The sequence below is a fragment of the Girardinichthys multiradiatus genome, chromosome 10, assembly GCF_021462225.1.
Source record: "Girardinichthys multiradiatus isolate DD_20200921_A chromosome 10, DD_fGirMul_XY1, whole genome shotgun sequence".
Lineage (NCBI taxonomy): Eukaryota > Metazoa > Chordata > Actinopteri > Cyprinodontiformes > Goodeidae > Girardinichthys > Girardinichthys multiradiatus.
Genome location: NC_061803.1, coordinates 5,637,112 through 5,657,670, shown reverse-complemented (window position 1 = coordinate 5,657,670; position 20,559 = coordinate 5,637,112). Strand labels below are relative to the sequence as shown.

At 38.1% G+C, this 20,559-nt stretch overlaps 1 protein-coding gene across 2 annotated transcripts; it reads right to left on the bottom strand.

Annotated features, from left to right (window-relative positions):
• Positions 1 to 5,707: 5,707 nt before the first annotated feature.
• On the bottom strand, positions 5,708 to 19,905 carry slc4a1b (solute carrier family 4 member 1b (Diego blood group)). 2 transcript variants are annotated; one of them, XM_047376452.1, is made up of 18 exons: positions 19,855 to 19,905; positions 17,448 to 17,495; positions 15,650 to 15,828; positions 15,070 to 15,205; positions 11,785 to 11,857; positions 11,540 to 11,582; positions 11,236 to 11,420; positions 10,934 to 11,144; positions 10,181 to 10,384; positions 9,955 to 10,103; positions 9,682 to 9,876; positions 9,337 to 9,585; positions 9,089 to 9,178; positions 8,797 to 8,963; positions 7,485 to 7,726; positions 7,209 to 7,378; positions 6,884 to 7,057; positions 5,708 to 6,787 (listed from the first exon to the last, which is right to left on the bottom strand). In XM_047376452.1, exons 3-18 carry the CDS (start codon positions 15,804 to 15,806, stop codon positions 6,707 to 6,709), a joined length of 2,526 nt encoding a protein of 841 aa, XP_047232408.1. In that variant the 5' UTR covers positions 15,807 to 15,828; positions 17,448 to 17,495; positions 19,855 to 19,905; the 3' UTR covers positions 5,708 to 6,706. The 2 variants fall into 2 exon arrangements, with proteins under 2 accessions (XP_047232408.1, XP_047232407.1); XM_047376451.1 differs by lacking the exons at positions 17,448 to 17,495; positions 19,855 to 19,905 and having other exon boundaries at positions 15,650 to 15,848.
• Between the last annotated feature and the right edge of the window lie 654 nt (positions 19,906 to 20,559).

Genomic DNA, 20,559 nt, shown 5'->3' with positions numbered 1-20,559 from the left:
GCCATTTTTCCATCAGCTTTCCTTTAACAATACTCTTTCCCTCAGATTTACTTGTTTGAACTGTAAAACCAATAGGATTTTGTACTGAATAACTATCTACGATGTAAGATTTATCTTGCTTCTTTTCCATTATTGACATATCTACTGTTGCTTCTGGCATTTCTCCCATTTCTATTTCTATTGCTGCTGTTGGTGTAGTTTTAAATGCTCCAGTACATAATCTTAATGCCTGATGTTGGATAATATCTAATTTAACCAGATGTGTTTTAGCTGCTGAACCGTAAACTATACAACCAAAGTCTATGTTAGATCTTATCATTCCTGTGTAAATCTGTTTTAGTGATTTCCTATCTGCTCCCCAGTCACTGCCAGCCAAGCATCTCATAATATTTAAAATTTTCTTACATTTATCAACAACTTTTTGAATATGTATATTCCATTTTAGTTTTTTATCAAACCATAATCCTAAAAATTGTATACACTTTAGTTGCTCTAATTCTTGGTTATATAATTTTAATTTTATTTCCTTGTTTATTTTTTTCTGATTAAATATCATTACTTTGGTTTTTTTCAATTGAAAACTTAAATCCCCATTGTAACGCCCATTTCTCTATTTCAATAATAACCTCTTGTAATTTCTTTACAATGAAATCTACATTTTTTCCTCTTTTCCAAACTGCTCCATCGTCTGCAAAAAGTAAACATCCCATTACTTTTCCAATATCTTTAAATACATCATTTATCATAATTGAAAACAATAACGGACTTATAATACTCCCCTGTGGAGTTCAATTTTCTACTATATATTTTCCTGAGATCACTTCCCCAATTCTAACTTGTATTTTCCTATTTGTTAAAAAGTCTTTAATCCATTTAAATATTTTCCCTTTAATGCCCAGCATTTGTAATTTAATTAATAATCCACCCACATCATATCATATGCTTTTTCTATATCAATAAAATACTGTCACTACACTTTCTTTATTTACCTGTGCTCTTCTAATTTCATGCTCTAAGCATAGCATTGGATCATTAGTACTCCTCCCTTTTCTAAAACCACTTTGATACTTTGACATATATCCTTTATTATTTAAATAATATACTAGTATATACTAATATACTAATATACTATTAATACTTTTTTTCATTATTTTACATAGATTTGATGTTAAGGCTATTGGTCTATAATTTCCTGGATTTGATTTATCTTTTCCTGGTTTATCTATTGGTACTATAATTGATTCCTTCCAGCTCAGTGGTAATTTTCCCTCCTCCCATATTTTATTATATAATTGTAATATTATATCTTTTGATTTTCCACCAAGTTGCCTTATCATTCTGTACCAAATTTGATCTTTACCTGGTGCTGTATTTTTTGTCTTCCTAAGTGCATAATTTAATTCAGCTTTTGTAAATTCAACATTTAACAAATTATTTGTGTCTTTCTGTAATACATCTTTATATATAAGTTTTGTATTTTCTCTTCCTTTTCTTCCCTCTTCACTAATATTATTTGAACTGTTAATTTTACTAAATATTCTTGCCAATATTTCAACTTTATCTTCATCTTTTATTATATTTATATTATTTATTTTTAATATAGGATAATCAAACTCTCTATTTATGCCATTCATTCTTTTAATTCAATTCCAAATTTTTTCTATTTTTGTTTCTTTCCCTATGGTGCTACAGAAATTTATCCAATATTCTCTTTTTGCCTTCTTAATAGTTCTCCTTACTATTGCTTGCTTTCTTTTATAATCAATTAAATTCTTATAAATTTGATTGCCTTTTAGTACCTTAAATACTTTATTTCTTAACTTTATTGCTTCTTTACATTCATTTGTCCACCATGGTACCATTTTCTTATTACTTTTACACCCAGCTTTCTTTATAGAATTGTCTGCTGCTTCCATGATTATCTTACAAATTTTTAAATTTACATCATTTATATTCATTCTCATATCTACTTTCTCTAAGTTTATTTGACTCAAGTATCTAAATTTAGTCCAGTCTGCCTTATTAAAATTTAGTTTTTTATTGACATTTATATTCTTATTATTTAAAGTTAATCCTACTCTTATTGTAATGGGAAAATGATCACTACCTATTGTTGAATTTTTATCAATGCACCACTCACAACTAACAGCTAAACCATTTGAAGCCATTGTTAAATCAATAACTGATTCCATCCCTGTTCTTACATTGATTCTTGTTCGCCTCCCATCATTGATACATACTAGATTTTTTATTTACATTAATTCTTCTATAACTTGTCCATTTTTATCATTACAGTTACCCCACAATGTACTATTTGCATTAAAATCTCCACACCAAATTACTTTCCCTTCCAAATATTCATTTAACTCCTCCATTATTTCAATTGACAATGTACTCGTACTCATACTTGTCGTCTTCCGCTTATCCAGGACCGGGCCGCGGGGGCAGCAGACTCAGCAGAGACGCCCAGACGTCCCTCTCTCCAGACACCTCCTCCAGCTCCTCTGGGGGGAGCCCAAGGCCTTACAAGGCCAGCTGAGAGACATAGTTCCTCCAGCGTGTCCTGGGCCGTCCCCTGGGCCTCCTCCTGGTGGGACGTGCCTGGAACACCTCCTGAGGAAGGCGTCCGGAGGCATCTGGTATAGATGCCCGAGCCACCTCAACTGGCTCCTCTCGATGTGGAGGAGCAGCGGCTCTACTCCGAGCCCCTCACCCTATCTCTAAGGGAGTGCCCGGCCACCCTACGGAGGAAGCTCATTTCAGCCACTTGTATCCGGGATCTCATTCTTTCGGTCATGACCCAAAGTTCATGGCCATAGGTGAGGGTAGAAACGTAGACCGACCGGTAAATCGAGAGCTTCGCTTTTCGGCTCAGCTCTCTCTTCACCACAACGGACCGGCACAGTGCCCCCATTACTGTGGCAGCCGCACCGATCCGTCTGTCGATCTCCCGCTCCATTTTTCCCTCACTCGTGAACAAGACCCCGAGATACTTAAACTCCTCCACTCGAGGCAGGAACTCCCCTCCAACCTGAAGAGGACAGGCCACCCTTTTCCGGTCGAGAACCATGGCCTCGGACTTGGAGGAGTTGATCTTCATCCCAGCCGCTTCACACTCGGCTGCAAACCGCCCCAGTGCATGCAGTAGGTCTTGGCTAGAGGGGGCCAGCAGGACCACGTCATCTGCAAAAAGAAGAGACGAAATCCTCTGGTCCCCAAACCAGACCCCTTCCGGCCCTTGGCTGCGTCTAGAAATCCTGTCCATAAAAGTTATGAACAGGACCGGTGACAAAGGGCAGCCCTGCTGGAGTCCAACATGCACCGGGAACAGGCCCGACTTAGTGCCGGCAATGCGGACCAAACTCCTGCTCCGCTTGTACAGAGACCGGATGGCCCCTAGTAAAGGGCCCCCGATTCCATACTCCTGGAGCACCCCCCACAGGGCATCACAAGGGACACAGTTGAATGCTTTCTCCAGGTCCACAAAACACATGTGAACCGGTTGGGCAAACTCCCATGAACCCTCGAGTACCCTGTAGAGGGTATAGAGCTGGCAATTGACAATGTTTTACATGGATTATAAAAATTTATGATTTTAAATTTACCTTCTTGTTCCCATATCTCTGTTACTATATATTCAAGTTCTTTCCCCTTCCCTAAAACCTGATATTGTATCCCTTACTTAATAAATATTCCACATCCTCCTCCACTTCCCTCCTGTCGATCTCTTCTTACACCATCATATCCTTTTATCACAAAATTCAATGTTGTTTTTAACCATGTTTCCTGAACACAAATAACTTCTGGTTGTTCTTCAAGACTATCAATATAACCTTTAAGTTCTTGTCTGTTAGCAATTAAACTTCTTGCATTCCATTGTAATATTAACATGTACTTTCACCTGATGTTCCTTGTCTCCCATCTACCGCCAACTTTTTATTTATGTTCTCCCATGATCCCTCCTTAAACCCCTAAAACATTTCAGCTCCTCTCACTATTATTTTAATCTTCTCAGTTTTATGCTTGGCTTGGTCAGTACAGTTGATAACATGTGCTACGAATAATATTAGTTTTTCTACTGATATTGTAACATTTTCTTCTGACTGTACTTTGCTTTGCTGTGGAATTTGATTCGCTATTTGTTCAATCTTTCTTGTTTTCTGTTCCTTCACATTTTTAACTGCTTCTGCATAGCTTATGTTTTTAGTCATTTTAATCTGTATGATTTCTTTTGCCTTCTTCCTTACTTCACATCCTCCATACGTAACTCTATGTTGCCCTCCACAGTTACAACATTTTTCTTGTACTTCTTCTTTACATTCTTCTAACTTGTGATCTTCACCACACTTTGGACATCTCTGCTTCCCTTTACAAACTGCTGCTATGTGTCCATACCTTTGACATTTGAAACAACGAAGTGGTGGAGGGATATAAGGTCTAACCTGAAAGCTGAGATAACCTATTTTGATGTTTTGTGCCAACTCTTTTTCTTCAAATTCAATGAGGATTGACATACTTCCTACTTTTCCTCCATTTATTGTTTTTGACAATCTCTTCAAGTTATTCACTTTTGCACCTATAATACTTCTCTTAATTTTATCAAGATCTTCATCTAGAGGGATCCCATAAATCAATACGAAACATATGTATTTTGTCAGGATATACCACAATGTTCAAATTATTTTATTGAGATTATATGTGCTAGATCAACACAAAGTAACGAAGGAACATTAATACATAGTTTTTAGACATTTTTACAAATAAAAATCTGAAATGTGTGCCAGTCATTTGTATTCAGCCCCATTTACTCTGATTCCCCTTAATTAAATCCAGTAAAACCACTGGCAATTGTAATTAGTAAGCAGATTCCACCTGATTGGATTTTAGTCTAATTTTAAGATTTATCACAAATAAAAGTGTGATTTAGAATTTTATTCAGCCCCCTGAGGAAAATCTTTGCAGCGTAATCTTTGGATTACAGCTGCAAATCTGTCTATTTTTGTGAAATAGCTCAAACTCAGTCAGATTGGATGGACAGTCAATGAGAACATTGGTTATCAAATAGTGCCACAAATGTACAATTGAATTTAAGTCTGGGGTTTGACTGGGACATTTTAACAAATGAATTTTGACCTAAATCATTACATTTTAGCTCACAGTTCATTGTCCTGCTGGATGGAGAGCATCCACCCCATCTCAAGTCTTATGCAGCTTCTGTTGGGTTTTCTACATAATTGTCCTGTATTTAGCTCAATCCATCTTCCCATCAATGATGACAGAAAGCATCCCCACAGCATGATGCTGCCACCACCATGTATCACTGTGAGGATTGTATGTTCAGGGTGATACACAGTATTTTCCTCCCTATAGCACTTTGCAAGAAGGCCTAAAACTTCAGTTTTTGTCTCCTTTGACCACAATACATGGCTTTTGGTAAACTTAAAATGGGTTTTCTTATGACTTCAACATTGGCTTTCTTATTTAAATTTAATTACAGCCATGTAATGGAATTTATAATGTAACCTTCTGCAACCTGTAACCTGGAGTGAGGGAAGGCTCCTGTGTTGGGGTTTTTACAAGATGTCATTTATGAATAGATTTGATATTAAAGTAATCAGTAACCTAATTGTAACTGGATTTGAAGAACACTAAAATTCCCCTTGTTTTCTTATTCCAAAAAAAAAAAGGCTAACCAACAAAACACCTTCATGATTCATGAATTTTCCTTTACTAATATTTACATTAAAGATGACATGAAGACAGCAACAACATGAAAATAAGTTTTTAAAAACACAAAAACCTTCATCCTTTGCATTGCCACAGACCACTGTTTCTGAAGCCTGCATTCAGTTTTCTGCACAGGTAGCTTATACCTCTCAAAACATTTTAATCAGAATTTATATTCAAGTAAGCAAACGCAGATAGAAACAGTTTTTTTAAACTATTATTACATTAAGTGTAATTGCATGGCAAAACATACAGGTTTGGCTATGAATGCAATTTCTTTTAAAGGGTTGGCATTAGTTTTATATGTAAATCACTCCTCTACTTGCCATTGACCAAATAACATTCTATTGGCATGCCTTCCATAAAATAAAGTATAGGTGTATGTAAAATGTCAATGTGCAATATGTTCTGGTACACTCTATGAGAAACTAAAATTATAGAACAGTGTCAAACATGAAACAAGAGAACATGATGTCTGTACTGTATGTCGGTTGAAAACAAGGACTATACTGTCTAATGCTGTCTAATGATGCATATCCTCGGATCAAGTCTGCAGGAATCAATGCTTTTCTCCTACATTCCTTCTTTTCACATACAATTTTAAAAATGAACCAAGCTCACATTTCTTTTCTCTGTTTTGAATTGTGACCTAGCCATTTTTGGGGGCTTGTCTGGGTTGCACCAGAAAATATCAGCACATCACAGATTCACTAACTTTATTTTATATTTTATGGAGCGCATATCAAATGAATCTTAAACGAACTAGCACAAAAAAGGTTCTCTAAAAATATTCTATCTAAGTGGCTTTCTACAAAATGCTAAAACTATCCACAATAACACTCAATAAATATGATCTATTTGTGCATTTTACATGTTACAGTAAATAAATATTAAAAGTATCGTTGCTCATCAGGAAATAAAAATTTCACTTGATTTTATTTTAAGATAAAAATGTATCAGCAGCTATTATTGAAGATGTCTACAAAGGCATCTGCGTTTCACAGTACACATCCTGCCCTGGCTCCTCCTCAAACATCACCTTGGCGTCGTCGGCATCCAGCTGAAACATAACAAAAGATTAGGACAAACAAAGATTAAAGGAGGGATAGATGTAACGGGACCATTTTTCACCACAAAATAACAAGAGGACACTTACACATTTCATTTCCAGTTGGGTGAAGAGATGGCCTGTCATGAGCATGCGGAGAGGGATGGTGAGGATTAGAACAAAGGGAAGAGCAAGCGATATCGGGCTGGACTTCACAAGCCACAGGAGGGCAAGGCAAACTACCTGGATGGCTGTAAACAGGTGCATTCGCCCTGTGCTCACCTGTATCCAACATGAACAAACATCCGTCATGCAGGTGATAATTCTGATCCCCATAGTATGAATACTGCTGAATAATCATGCAGAGGTTCTAAATGGGATGTGGTTATGAAAAGAAAGATTTCAGTTACTGTCAAAATGAGGGGACTCTTACTCTAGTGGCATAAGGTTCATTAGGGTGGTATTTCTTTGGAATGAGGAAAAGCAGGATACGATCCCACAGCTGGATGCCATTTAGTGACGTCACTCCCATGTAGAGGAAGATCCCAAACAAGGCTGACATGGGAATAAGCTTAAGGATTGGCTCCATCAGAATTGATAAACCTGGATACACAAAGATATGTTTTATGAAGAAAAGATGTCATTTGTAATCTGAATTTCTACAAATCTATAAAATGTGAAGAACACAGCAAAAAGAAACAGGACCTACCAACAAGCAAGGCTACCACAATGCCGCTCACCCGCTGCTCCACTACTTTCTCTATCTTGGGTTTAGTTCCTTTGCTCATGACTGTGAGAGCGTTAGCGTGGGTTACAGATCGGACTGTGGCGGCGCTCAGCCAAGGCACACCAAATATGGCACTGAGTCCTCCCATGCCGACTAAAACCAGCAGGTCAAAGTGGAACCCAGAACCTTTGACCATCTTACGCTCAGGTTTACTGATGATCAGACTGCTCAGAGACAGAAAGGATAAATCAAAGCCAGCAAATACCACACTTTCTGGATCTAGAGATCAATGAAAGAACTTTTCCACGATTTGTCACAGTACAACCACAAATGTCAAGGTATTTTGTTTAGATTTTAAGTGGTAGAACAACACAAAATAGGTTTTTTTGGTATTCAGCCTCTAACATGTTTTTTTTTTATCAGATCACCCTGTATTTAGTTCCATCCATCCTGTCATAAACTTTGACCAGCTTCCAGTCTTTGCTCAGTAAATCATCCCCAGAGCATGATGCTACTGACACCATGTTTTAGTGTAGTGAAGGTGCAGTCAGGGTGATGTTCAGTGTCAGCTTTTTACAACACATAACTTTGCAAATAGGCCAGAAACATCAGTTTGGTCTCGTTTGACCAAAACATAATTTTCCACATTTGCTTTAACCCCTTTAGGGCTAGTGGCAAACTTTAAATGGGACTTCCTGTTGAGAGATTCTCCCACCTTTTCACGGGTTTCTCGTCCTCTGATTAATGCTCTCATTTCCCTGTCAGTCAGGTTAGGTGGAAATCCATGTCTAGGTAGGTTTGCAGTTGTACCATACTCTTTCTGTTTTTACACTGAACATTGAACAGTTTTCCATGAGATGTTTAAAGCTTGGGATATTGTTTTTATAATGTAACCCAGGTTTAAACGTCTCCACAATCTTTTCCTGACCTGTCTACTGTGTTCTTTGGTCTTCATGATGGTGTTTGTTCACCAATATTCCATAACATACCTTTGAGGCCTTAGAACATCTGTAATTATGCCAATGTTAAAGTACATACAGGTGGACCTGCTATATCGGAAGGCAACTGGTTGCACTGGATGTTATTTAAGCAGATCAGAGTACAGAGGTTTCTTTTTTATTTTTTTAAAACTGTGAAAAACAATGTATCAATTACTTTTCACTACACAATAATGTACTCATTTGTGCTGCTCTATGACATAAAATCAGAAGAAATTATACTGAAGTTTGTGGCTGTAACAAAATATGGAAAATGTTAATAGATGTGACAGTTTCTGTGAGGTACTGTAACTCACGTAGTGATCTGAGACTCCAGGAAGATGAGAATGAAGACAAGCAGAGCAGGAATGCAGGATGCAAACATGAGCCACACGGGAAAATATTTGTTCTCTCCAAAGGGATTGATAAGCCAGCCTCTTTTGTCTGGATTGGATACCATTAAACCTTTAGGAACAACTAGTTTCTGAAAATAAGAAGTTAAGACTTTTCAGATCAGGACATTAAAGGTCTACTGTCTGTCCAAGTTTGTTCAACAATATGCAACAGCCTTCGGTCTTTGTAGTAGAAGTTCTGAAAGGAAAGGCCAACCTGAGTGTAGGTATCCTCAATGTTATAGTCCACAACAACCATGATGAAAATAGCAATGGGCACTCCAAAATCACCAATCAAGCGCCTGACCTGATGAAGAGGGGGAAAGACCAAAATAGTCAACTATTAACATGCTATTCCATTATTTTAGTGAAATTAAAATGTTTATCTAGTTGAAATTCAGTAATAAAACCTATAATAATAAAAATCAAAGGACTTCACAATCCTGTGATGGCTGGTATACTCACATTTCCAGGAAGAAAGGTCCCATTCTTAAACTGCCGCAGGAAGTAGGCAATAAAGAAGCAGCCAAACATGAGGCACATAGAGAGAAGGGCTGTGTTTGGGTAAGGTGGCTTCACTGTGTTCACAATCACTGTTATGTTTCCAGTAGTGTTGTCATAGATGGTGGTCTCCTCCACCCTTGGGTGCCAGGGATTTTCCAATGTTGCATTTACATGATCATAATTCAGAATCAGGGGATGTGTCCTGAAGATCTGAAAAGAGAGGAGGTCAGCAGATGACAGAGTTAACAAAGATATTTAAGAGTTTTTCTTTGAGTAGACAGAATTTATCTTTGAGTTTTTCTTTACCCTTCCCAACTTGGCAAAGGTTTCATAAATGAAGATGATGGAGATGAGGATGGAAAAGATTTCTTGTGTGAAGCGTGAGATGTAGCGCACTAGAAAGCTGCCCTCAAAAGCCACAATGATCACCACAAGGAAGACAAGCCACACGCCGACCCACACCCTCCCAACGATGTACTCAATATCCTGAGACTTACAGAACTGAACAAAGGAAACTCGGGATGAAGCAAACTGTGACCATGAACTAATGTTTTAAAAATATGACAGTTAAAAACTCACTGCAAAAAAGGCCTCTTCAAATACCAAAAGAGGGCCGGAAAAACCAATAACCAAGATGGGCTGAGCAGCTACTAAGCAGAAGATAATGCCTTGGATGCTGGTGGAAATAAGGAGCTCTGATACACCCATCATGTTGTCCACCTTATCAGCTGAATGAAGAAATGTTTAAAGATTATTTAGGAACCATATCTGTAAAATGAGACCAGATTAAGATTTAATTACACACCTAGCAGGCCTCCAAAAGTGATGGCAGGAGACAAGGCAGCAAAGTAGATGAAAATGATGGCAGCGAGTGCCTGGGCATTCAGGGCATCTTTGAGGTCACTCTTGTAGTATTGGTAGCGTCTCTTTATGTCTCGAATCATCCCACCGAAAGGTCGACCGGTGCGTGAAAGGGGATCTTCAGCAGGAGCCCCACTAGCTATAGAAACTGCAGAGAAGATTAGAACTTAGCAGAAATCAATAAACAAAATTATAGCTGCTTCTAACTTTGTATGTTGGTGTTCTGAAAACACGCTATGTTGGTCTTACATAAGGAAATTACGTGCATTTTTTGGAACAAGTCCAGTTCTGTTTTGAAGTAGATATGCTCCTTTCTATTCACATGCGGTCTGGGTGTATATTGGGATCATGGGTGTTATGCTGTCCCAGTTGTGTCAGCATTTATTAGCACCATTAGTTTGAAAAGACTTAAAATACATAGTTTCTATAAGGACTTTGTGATATGAAGATTATAATATTTGCAGCAGTTCTCTAACAATGATCTAAAGAGATTTTTCACCTCCCTTACTATCCTACTTACTGTATGGTGCCATGGTAAACAGGGATCCTCAATGTTTGTCCCAATTTTAATTCTATTTTTTCTGAAATTATGAGTGTGAGGTTGTGTTCCTACAACAAAGGATCAATTTATTTTAATATTTTTTTGCATATTTTTACCAGGGGTGGTGTTAAAAGTAGAGGTTGCTGTAACTCTCACCTCGGCGAGTTTTGGAGTCCCTTCGGAGCGTGAGGTCTTGAGACTGTAGTCTGTCCTTCAGGATTTTCTTCTGAAAGCTAATGATGGAGCTGAGCATCGCTTCGTCCTTGATTTCAGTAGGTGGGATGACGATGCTGCAATCAATAAAATCCACCAAGGCGTCTGTTAAATCCCTGGCGCTCTTTGCTTGAAAGGCTTCCTGATTAAAAACCTTGGATGTAGAAAGGGGGGAATTCCACGAAATTCATTTATTAATTTATAATTTGGTAAAGTAATACTTTTATCTTTGTCGAATGCCTCACTTTATCAGCCATCAGAGCTGCCATAGCACGACCAGTCTCTTGGTAGTCCAGGTCAATCTTGCTTGGACCAATCAGAACAAAGACAAAGCGAACGGGCTCCGGGACCTCCAAAGCTGAGTCAAGGGTCACTGCTTCCTTTAACCTCACAAAAACAACTGTGGCTTTCTCCAGAAAGTCTAAGGCTCCTGGTCAGAAGGAAACAGTTAATGCTATATTTAAACGGGGATAAATTAAAAATGTCCACTGAAAGACATTTGACCCTTCATTGCAAAAAGGTAAAATAAGAATAAAAACTGTAGCTCACCTACGAGCACCATGGAGGCCTCAACATGATCACATTCATCTTTCTAAAGAACACAGGAAAGACCATGAGCCAAAACTATACATGATATCTTAAAGAAGAACTTTTCATTTACATGCCAAACCCTTACATCCATCTGTTTTTAAGACAGATCAGAAAGATGTGACTTAACATGTTGAGTATCAGAGGTAATTTTGAAAGACAGCATCAGTGGCTGAAGGAAATGCTAACTCCAATGGGAAACTTACTCTTTCCTTCACTGAAAACCTGTGCAGGTCCATCCCATCAGTCAGCTTCTGGCTTTCAGGGTCAGCTGATTCACTGCAGGCAGAAACATCACAACTTTAAAGCTTTTCCTTCTAGTTTCCAGCCCATTTTTTTAGTTTTTCAAATATAATATATAATACAGACAGTTAGCCAGACAGTGAGCCAGTTAAATCGTCTAATTTAACTTTTCACAGGCATTTGAGGGTCTTGATGTATCAAAGAAACAGTTTGAAATGTTGTCTTGTTAGGAAAAACAGAAAAAACTAAATGACTGCAGTAAAGTAACAAATAAATAAATACATTCATTCATTCATTCATTAATGAAACAATCTGATTCAGAATATCTAAACAATAATTTCTAAATATCAAAGGCAAAAAAGCCAAACACAAAATGCAAGTTTGTGTTTTCCGAAAGGTTGCTTTTTAGCTTTTCGCAAAAATAAATAGCAAACTAGCTTTTAAAATCTTTTGTATTTAATGTTCTGGTCAGTTTGTTTCTTTTCATCTGAGGTTTCAGTCAGAAAAATCGCACCCAAAAATAATATTATAATAATAAATAACATCACACTTTGGAAACCTGTTTTTCTATTCTTTTAATTAAGAATTGTATCTAACAAAATGTCTGTTAAATAGTGTTGAAATGATATAGTAAAGAGTATGTTCCTTTAGCAAAATTCTGACTTCATTTTACTACCCACACCCTTGAAAACATTGTGTTCTCAAGACCAAAATGATTTCTGCTGGTTCTCATTATTTCTATTTCAGTTCATTTATTTGAATTTGTATTATAGATCATTAATACCAAAATATCTTCTTACCACCACTTAAGGTGTGAATTTGAGAACAATCGATTAAATGTACACAAGGAAAAAAGAGTTGAAAAGCTTCAAAGCATCAAACCCCCAAATACATTTACACTACATTACCCAAAGTAAACATGTACCCATGCAAAACATTGAATTCAGGTACTTAAGTCAAATCAATTGCACCTATGCATGCAGACTGCTTCTACAAAAATGTGTGCAAGAATGGCCCATGATGAAAGCAATTAGGAATGACAGTAAGTCAGTCATGAAGTGGTAGGCCAAGTAAAATCACAGAGGGGAATCAGTGGATGCCAAGGAGTGTTGTGCACAGAGATCACCAACTTTCTGCAGCATCAATCGCTTCAGACCTTTAAATGCCATGTAGCCTTTAGATTAGCTCAAGAACAATGTAAGTAGAAGTACATGGAATAAGTTTCAAAGACTGAGCTTCAGCATTCAAGTGATAAATCACCAAGTTCAATGCAAAGCATCAGTACAGGACTTAATAGCGTGATAAATCATGCCTCATTCCTTGCCATGCAGCAGAGGAATCTGTCTGGGTCGCGGGGAAGCTGGTGCTTGTCTCCAGACGTCTATGGACGGGAGGCGGGGTACACCCTGGAACCCAATCCATCGCAGGGCAACACACAAACAACCATGCACACACTCATTCATACACCTAAGCGCAATTTAGAGAGACCAATTAACCTAACAAGCATGTCTTTGGACTGTGGGAGGAAGCCGGAGTACCTGGTGAGAATCCATGCATGCACGGGGAGAACTGTAAAACCGTGCAGGTTTTACAGACATCTAGTGATTACTGAGTTTTAAAGGTAGATAAATACAACACATGGCACAAAAAAATGATTTATTCGACTTGAACTAAGACAACGTAGAAACTAAGTACCCCCAAGGTTTCAGGCATTTCCTTAAACATAGGCCTTGTGTCCAGACCATCAGGTAGACTAAATCTTTTTAATTGTTGCTGTTACTGTATGACCAAGTTTAGTTGAGCTATTCTGTTGTACCATGTTCTGATCTATGAAGATAAGCCCACATATGCATGACTTACTAAAGAATCTGACTAATAAACAGTTTGAAACATTTATTTTTATGCTTGTGCTTTGTTTTTGTCTTTCTGTTGTTCACTTGATGTCACGTTCCCTGTATGAATGGTGCTCTATATAAAAAAAACAACTTGCTTTGCAATACTTGGATGGTATGTTCTCTTGTTTTTCCTATCATGAAGAGTGGCTAAGAGAAATGGAGCCTCTGACTCAAGTCATTTATGCCTCTGGTAAAACTTACACCACATGAAGAAATAGGAAGATTATGCTTCTGCAATAAGAATAATTTATTTTAAGGTTTTTTACACATCTTTACCTGGAGCGGAGGCTGCTGCAAAGGGTTCAAATAAAGCAAAGATGCCCTAATCCAGTCCTTGAGAGTTACTATCCTGCTACTTTTAGATGCAACCCTATTCCTCCAACACACCTGACTCAAATGGTTGAATTTTTTTTTAAGGCCTCTTTCATCATAGTTTATTTGCCAGTTATTTAGTTTTATTCTTTTTTTCAGATAAAAGTTCTTTTGAGGACACTGAGTTTCACTGATACATTTTTTTTAAAGCATTAGCTAAAAATGTGCCTTTGTAACAAATGGCCCAAAGATCCAATTTAAAACGGTTTATTAAACTGTCTGTTATGTCTTCTCACAGCTGTTGCAATACTGGCGATGGCCTCTTTCTGTTCCAACATGACAGCACACCAGATCCTCAAAGCATGGTCCATAAGGAACTGGATTGGAGAGTTTGGTGTGGAAAAACTGTACTGGCGTGCACAGTGTCCTGACCTTAACCTGAGAGAACACTTTTGGAATGAACTAGAGCACAGGCTGCAAGACAGACCTTTTTGTCAAACATCAGTGTCTGACCTCACAAATGCTCTTCAGGAAGAATGTTCAACAATTCAATTAAACACAGTCTTAAACATTATGTAAAGCAATCCCAGAGGAGTTGTAGCTGTTATACCTGCAATAGGTAGGGAGACATCATATTGAACCCTACAGGTTAAGAATGCAATTTCACTGAAGTTCACATATGTGTGAAGGCAGGCATTTGGCAACATAAAGTTAATAAAAAGTAATTTGATTTGAGGAAAAACATATTTTATATAAAGTTTGTGTAGTTGCAAACATTATATTCAATTTTGGTTTTCCTACGTTTTTCTTTTGACATGTAAGGTAACTATTGTCCACGTCGATTGTCTTGCAGGCAGATTGTTTTGTGGTTAATGATGGGTTCCCATTATTACAGGTTTGATCCTTACGGCAGCCACTTTCTCTAAGGGAAGCAGTTAAATCCTAACCTCTTGGGTGGAGCTTCGGTTAACTGCCTCAGCTAAAAGCTTAAATGTAGGTCACTGTGTTTGAGTCACTGTTGGGTTGTGTCTCAAAGAATACCTGCGATTCTGCAGCAGAGATTTCAGCACACCTTCCCGGTCTCCAGATCTAATCTCTTTCTTGCTAACCATCTCGCCAACTATCTTCTCAGCGATGGCGGCTAAATTCTTCTCCTCGCAATCGAAGATTGTTACAACTTGAGAGAAATAATATTAGAAGAGAATATAATAACACGAGGAAAACAATCTGTGGTTGTAGTTTAAAAAAACAATGTGGGTGCCAGAAGTTGAAGTAGTGAAACATGTAAAATAGCAGCTTTCATTTAAATTATATCATTTTAAGAATGAAAGAACAAGACTTTGCCAAACTTAAGATACAAACCATTATGTTTTAGCACCAAGCAGCACTCAAACATGTCACAATGTAAAATGACTATCTGCATTGAATTTTTGAGAAAAAGTGTGTTGTAAATGTTGATGTCAATATGAGAAAAATTGAATTAATATTTATACCTCTGAGGATCATTGGGCTTCACACACCCTAAAATTCCCTGCAAGTCCTTCTAAATTTCTTCTAGTTCACTTTAAAATACATTAAATAATCCTAGGGAGACATGCTTTTACAAATGTTTGTCACTGACCATTGTTCATGGTGCGTCGCAACTGGATGAGGCTCTTGAAGGTGAGGTAGGAGATGTGCGAGCATGCCCACACTCCAGCATGCGGGTCGAAGCTCTCCTCATAGCCTGCCCATCGACCTGTCTCCTGCCAGTAGCTCTGCTGCTCCTGGTCCTTCATCACCTTCTTCTGCTTTACACACCTGTGAACAAACACATGCATGCAGAGGTAGGGACATGATTGTGCTGCTGGTTGAATAAAGAGCTGGTCAGGGCTTGTGGATGAATTGGAGATGCACCTCCTACAAGCACAGCCTGAACATGTGGTTTACAGCTGTTTCTCTGACCTCTTCATGTACGTGAAGGGGCATTGGTCAGGCAAGTGACAGACATTCCAGTGGTTTCTTTGCAATAATTGGAAAAGGCAACTAGAAAGATGTTCTTCATCTTAGTCTGATGTTTTAATTTTAGATTTTTCACAAAAAAAAAAAAAAAAAAAAAAGAACTAACCAAAGCAAACCTACACAAAAACTTTGGTTAACACAAATGAGTTTTTGGAAAACTAACTCAGATTTTTCTATATCCAGTAAAAACAAAAACGCAGTATTTCTCTAATTATTCAACAGACTTCAACTTTTTCCCCTTGCCCATTTTTTGTTGTTTGAGGTTTTATTTGTTAATCTTTACAGGGTTGGATGGTTGGAGTAGTATGGTGGGAGAAGCATCAGCAGCATCTAAACTACTGCATTCAGGATCTGAAAAGTGTGACATACATTTATGTGCAGCCCCCTTTACCCTGATACCCCTGATTTCATTCCAGTTAAGCAGGTATAGAGTCCAGGCATGTTCAGTGAAAGCATCTGAGGTTTGGTAATTAACATATGTGAATGGACGAATAGATCATTAATCAGAGAAGCAGCCAAGAGGCCCATGGTAACACATGGGGAGGCAGCAAAAAGGTAGCAGAAGGTGCTCAGATGACCAAATTTTAACTTTTTCTCCAACATGCACACACCTTTCTGTGGTGGAAAACAAACACAGCAAACCACCCTAAACATTTCATCCCCACAATGAATCATGGGACTGGCAGCATCATGCTGTGGGGATCCTTTTCTTCAGCAGGAACAAGGAAACAGGTCAGAATTAAAAACAAACTTCAGACAGGGTGCAGAGCTTCACCTTCCAGTTGGACAACATCCTTAAACATACAGCCAGCCCTACAATGGATTGGGTTACATTAAAGTTTATTCATGTGTTAGAATGGCCCAGTCAAAGTCTAGAGCTAAATCTAATTGAGAATGTATGGCAAGACATTTACACAAAATCCCAACAAAATACATTTAAGGTTGCTGTTGTGATGTGTCAAAATATGGAAAGATTCAATGGGATTTTGCAATGCCAATATTTTTGGTAGAGGAAAACTTTCTGTTGTGGTTCAGTTGACTTCTTTTCAAGCACATCGGATTACCTCGACCTGAAACACTGAAGGACTTCACAGACCACAGGATCAGATAAAAATCACCTTCATGCTACATTGCAAGACAAAAACACACAAGATATTATGGGTGTTGTTTTCCCCTGCAGTGGCAAGAGGTACCACATGAAGTTATGTAAATCCTCTCCGACAAACATGCCATGGATCAACAGAAATTGAGAAGGTGAGTCTTTGTGTCTAATGAAAACATGGTGGTTATCCTGTTTCAAGAGGAAACTGGCCCCAGGGTCTGCTTCATTGCTGGTTTCTGTTATCAATGTGAATGATGTTTCACCCTGGACATGTTTGCACTGTCAATACATGAGTGTGTTGGTGTGTGCCCCTTACCTGGCAGTCTTCCACTGGGATTTTTGTTGGAGGTTGTTTTTCTTTCAGCTGAAACAAACATTATTGAACAAATTAGAAATAATTAAAAAATAAAACTGAACATTTTAACACAAACATTTGACTGGCGGCCTGTCCAGAGCGTACCCGTCCTTTCACATGTTGCCCTCTCATCTTAGAGTGAACCCTCCAAATGGTACAGAGAATGAATGAGACTTGTCAATTACATTGAAATTGTTTTCACTATTTGCTTTTAAAAGCATTTTTATAACAGGAAAATTAATACATTTTGTTCATTTGGGGGGATTTTTTCTGCCTTTTTTCGTTTCAGTTTGATTAAATTTCTGTTGTGTTTACATACTTTCTATTTTATCTTAGATCAAACCTGGAGTTTTATGTGACAACAAAAAGATTTATTTCCGAAATACGGCTGTTCAAAGAGCAGAAAATTCAAAAGATTAAGATGGGATTATGCTGTCTAGGCTTGTGTGTGAAGGTGTATGTATGTGTTTGTGTGTATTTATAAAGGCCTCAAGGGCTGGTGTCCTGCAACTTTTAGATATGTCCTTGGTTCCACAGACCTGAAGCAAATGGCTGAATTACCTCCTCAGCATGTAATCAGGTTCTACAGATTCCTGCTAAGGACCTAATTATATGATCCAGGTGTGTTGAAGCAGACAATTTGCAGGACACTGGCCTCTGAGGACTGGAGTTTCACACATTTGCTTCAAGTGGACTGAAGCCCAGTCCTAAAGTAGCGGACCGTCACTTTCAGAGTCGGGGGTTGTTAGAGCTATCTTTTCAGTTAGGTCTTTTTTTAGCTTTAGGGTTAGGGATATCTAGGTAAAGTTTAAGGTTAGAGTAAGATGACCAAATTGCTCCTCATTTTATCACAAAGTCACATTTTTAGGTCAAGACTTTGGTTTTAGGATTGGGGGTAAACTGGGAATTAAGTTACATTTAAGTTTAAGTTATGGGTCAGATAGGAGATTCACTTGGGATTTTAACAACTTAACATTAAATTTATGCCAGGTGGGGGCATATAGATCTATATTAAGTAGTAACATGTAGCGCACATTCTCACGCTCATGGTCCTTCAAGGCTACTCCCTGTCACTGATCCTGGTTGTGGTGATCATGAACAGGATCTCAAGGCGTAGTTGTAGAGAAGAAGTTGTGTGGTTTAGGAACCTCATCTTTGTTTGTTTGATGTGGTTCTGTTGGCCTCGCCAGCCACAACTTCCAGCGCGCACTGAAGCGATTCTTTGCCAGGTGTGAAGTGGCTGGGATAAGCGTCAGCTCCTCTGAATCTGAGGCCATGGTTCTCGGCCTGAAAAAGGTGGACTGTCCCCTCGGGGTTGGGGATCAGTCTTTGCCTTAAGCGTATGAGTTTAAGTATCTTGGTATCTTGCTCACAAGTGATGGTGGGATAAAACGGGAAATGAATGGACAGATTGGGGTTTTGTCTGGAGTAATGCAGATACTGCTCCTGTCTTAGCGGTAAAGAAAGAGCTGAGCCAAAAAGCTAAATTCTCGATTTTTAGGTCTGCCTATCTTATGACCCTCACCTATGTTCATGAGACATGGATCATGAACTAAAGAACGAGATCACTGGTACAAGCGTCCAAAATAAGCTTCCTCCGTAGGGTGGTTGGTGCCAGCCTTAGAGACGTGGTGAGTAGCTCCATCATCTGGGGGGCATCTGATCAGACATCTGATCATGATGCCCTCTGGGTGCCTCCCTTTGGAGGTTTTCTGGACACAATTCAGTGGGAGAAGACCCCTTGGAAGACTCAAAACTCGCTGAGGAACTATAAATCCCATCTTGCCTGGGAATACCTTGGGAGTCCCAAAATAACAGACTAGGGACTCTCAATTATCACTTGAATATACTGATAAGTCAATTAAATGTTGGTAAAATGACAAGAAAAGAAGTATAAACATTCAATTAACTGCTGTTTTCAATTTTTATTTTTTTAACATAATAAAATTTTAAAGAGCATATAAAATATTTAAATACCGTGTGAGAACAGACATTTTGTATGTGTGCCTTAGGGTTTTTAAATGATAATTAATTTTCAGTATTTTACAAAACCATAGTTGTAACTATAACCGAATAGAATACAATAGAAGTGTTTGCAAAGTAGCCTCTATTTCTTCTAATTTATATTTGTCTCTTTATTTTTCCAGTAAAAAATAGACGTGTATGTGCTGGAAAATGACAAATTTTAAAGAAACTGCACTGAACTGTGAAAACCAATGCTTTTCTGTGAGTCAATGCAACATTGACTCACAGAAAATAACACAAAGTGCACATCTTCCTAGAAGTGCTCTGCTCCCATATTTGTTCAGCCTGCAAAGTTACAGCCTTACTTACATTCAAAACTTCAGCATGAAAAGGTGACACTCACCTTACTCAGGAAAAGTGCTGACATGTAGGTGTCCAGGATGGCCAAAAAGTGTCACTTTATAAACACTCCCTTTTTAAAACCCGCTCTTTCTGCATATGTAAATGCATGTTCTATTATGATGGGTGGGACTAACACATGTATGCACAGAGACAGACATGAACATGGACACTTTAATTCCTTCTGTTGTGCAATGTGTTCTGCACTAACCCATAATATTGATGCTACATACACTGATTTAGAATGCCAGTAAACCAGTCACACTGTGTCATTATACAGTCAGCATCCTATCAAATTTTTGTCCGTGTTTATTTGACAACAGAGTCTTATATTACACTGCTGGGTCTGCCTGCTAACCTTTGCTGTCTTCTTTTTCTCTAATATGTTCAAAGCTGTCCTTTAATGTGATGCCTAAACTTTACTAGTCGAAATCTGTTCAGTAAAAGTGTTGTACCTTCGGATGTGGTTTGACAAATAATAGAGAGAAAATAGGAAATCGTGTTATGATAAAAACTGTAGACAAAAGTGTATTGGAGAGTGAGGAATTTGAACAAACAGCCTTGCAAAAGTGTAATCCTTTGAATGTTTCACATTTTGTCAGGTAAAAACCACAAACTTTAAAATATTTTATTACCACTTAAGATAGAAAATGACTTATTGTCATGGAGTGTGATTTTGGAGTTGGAACCAGGCACAATAATAACTAGA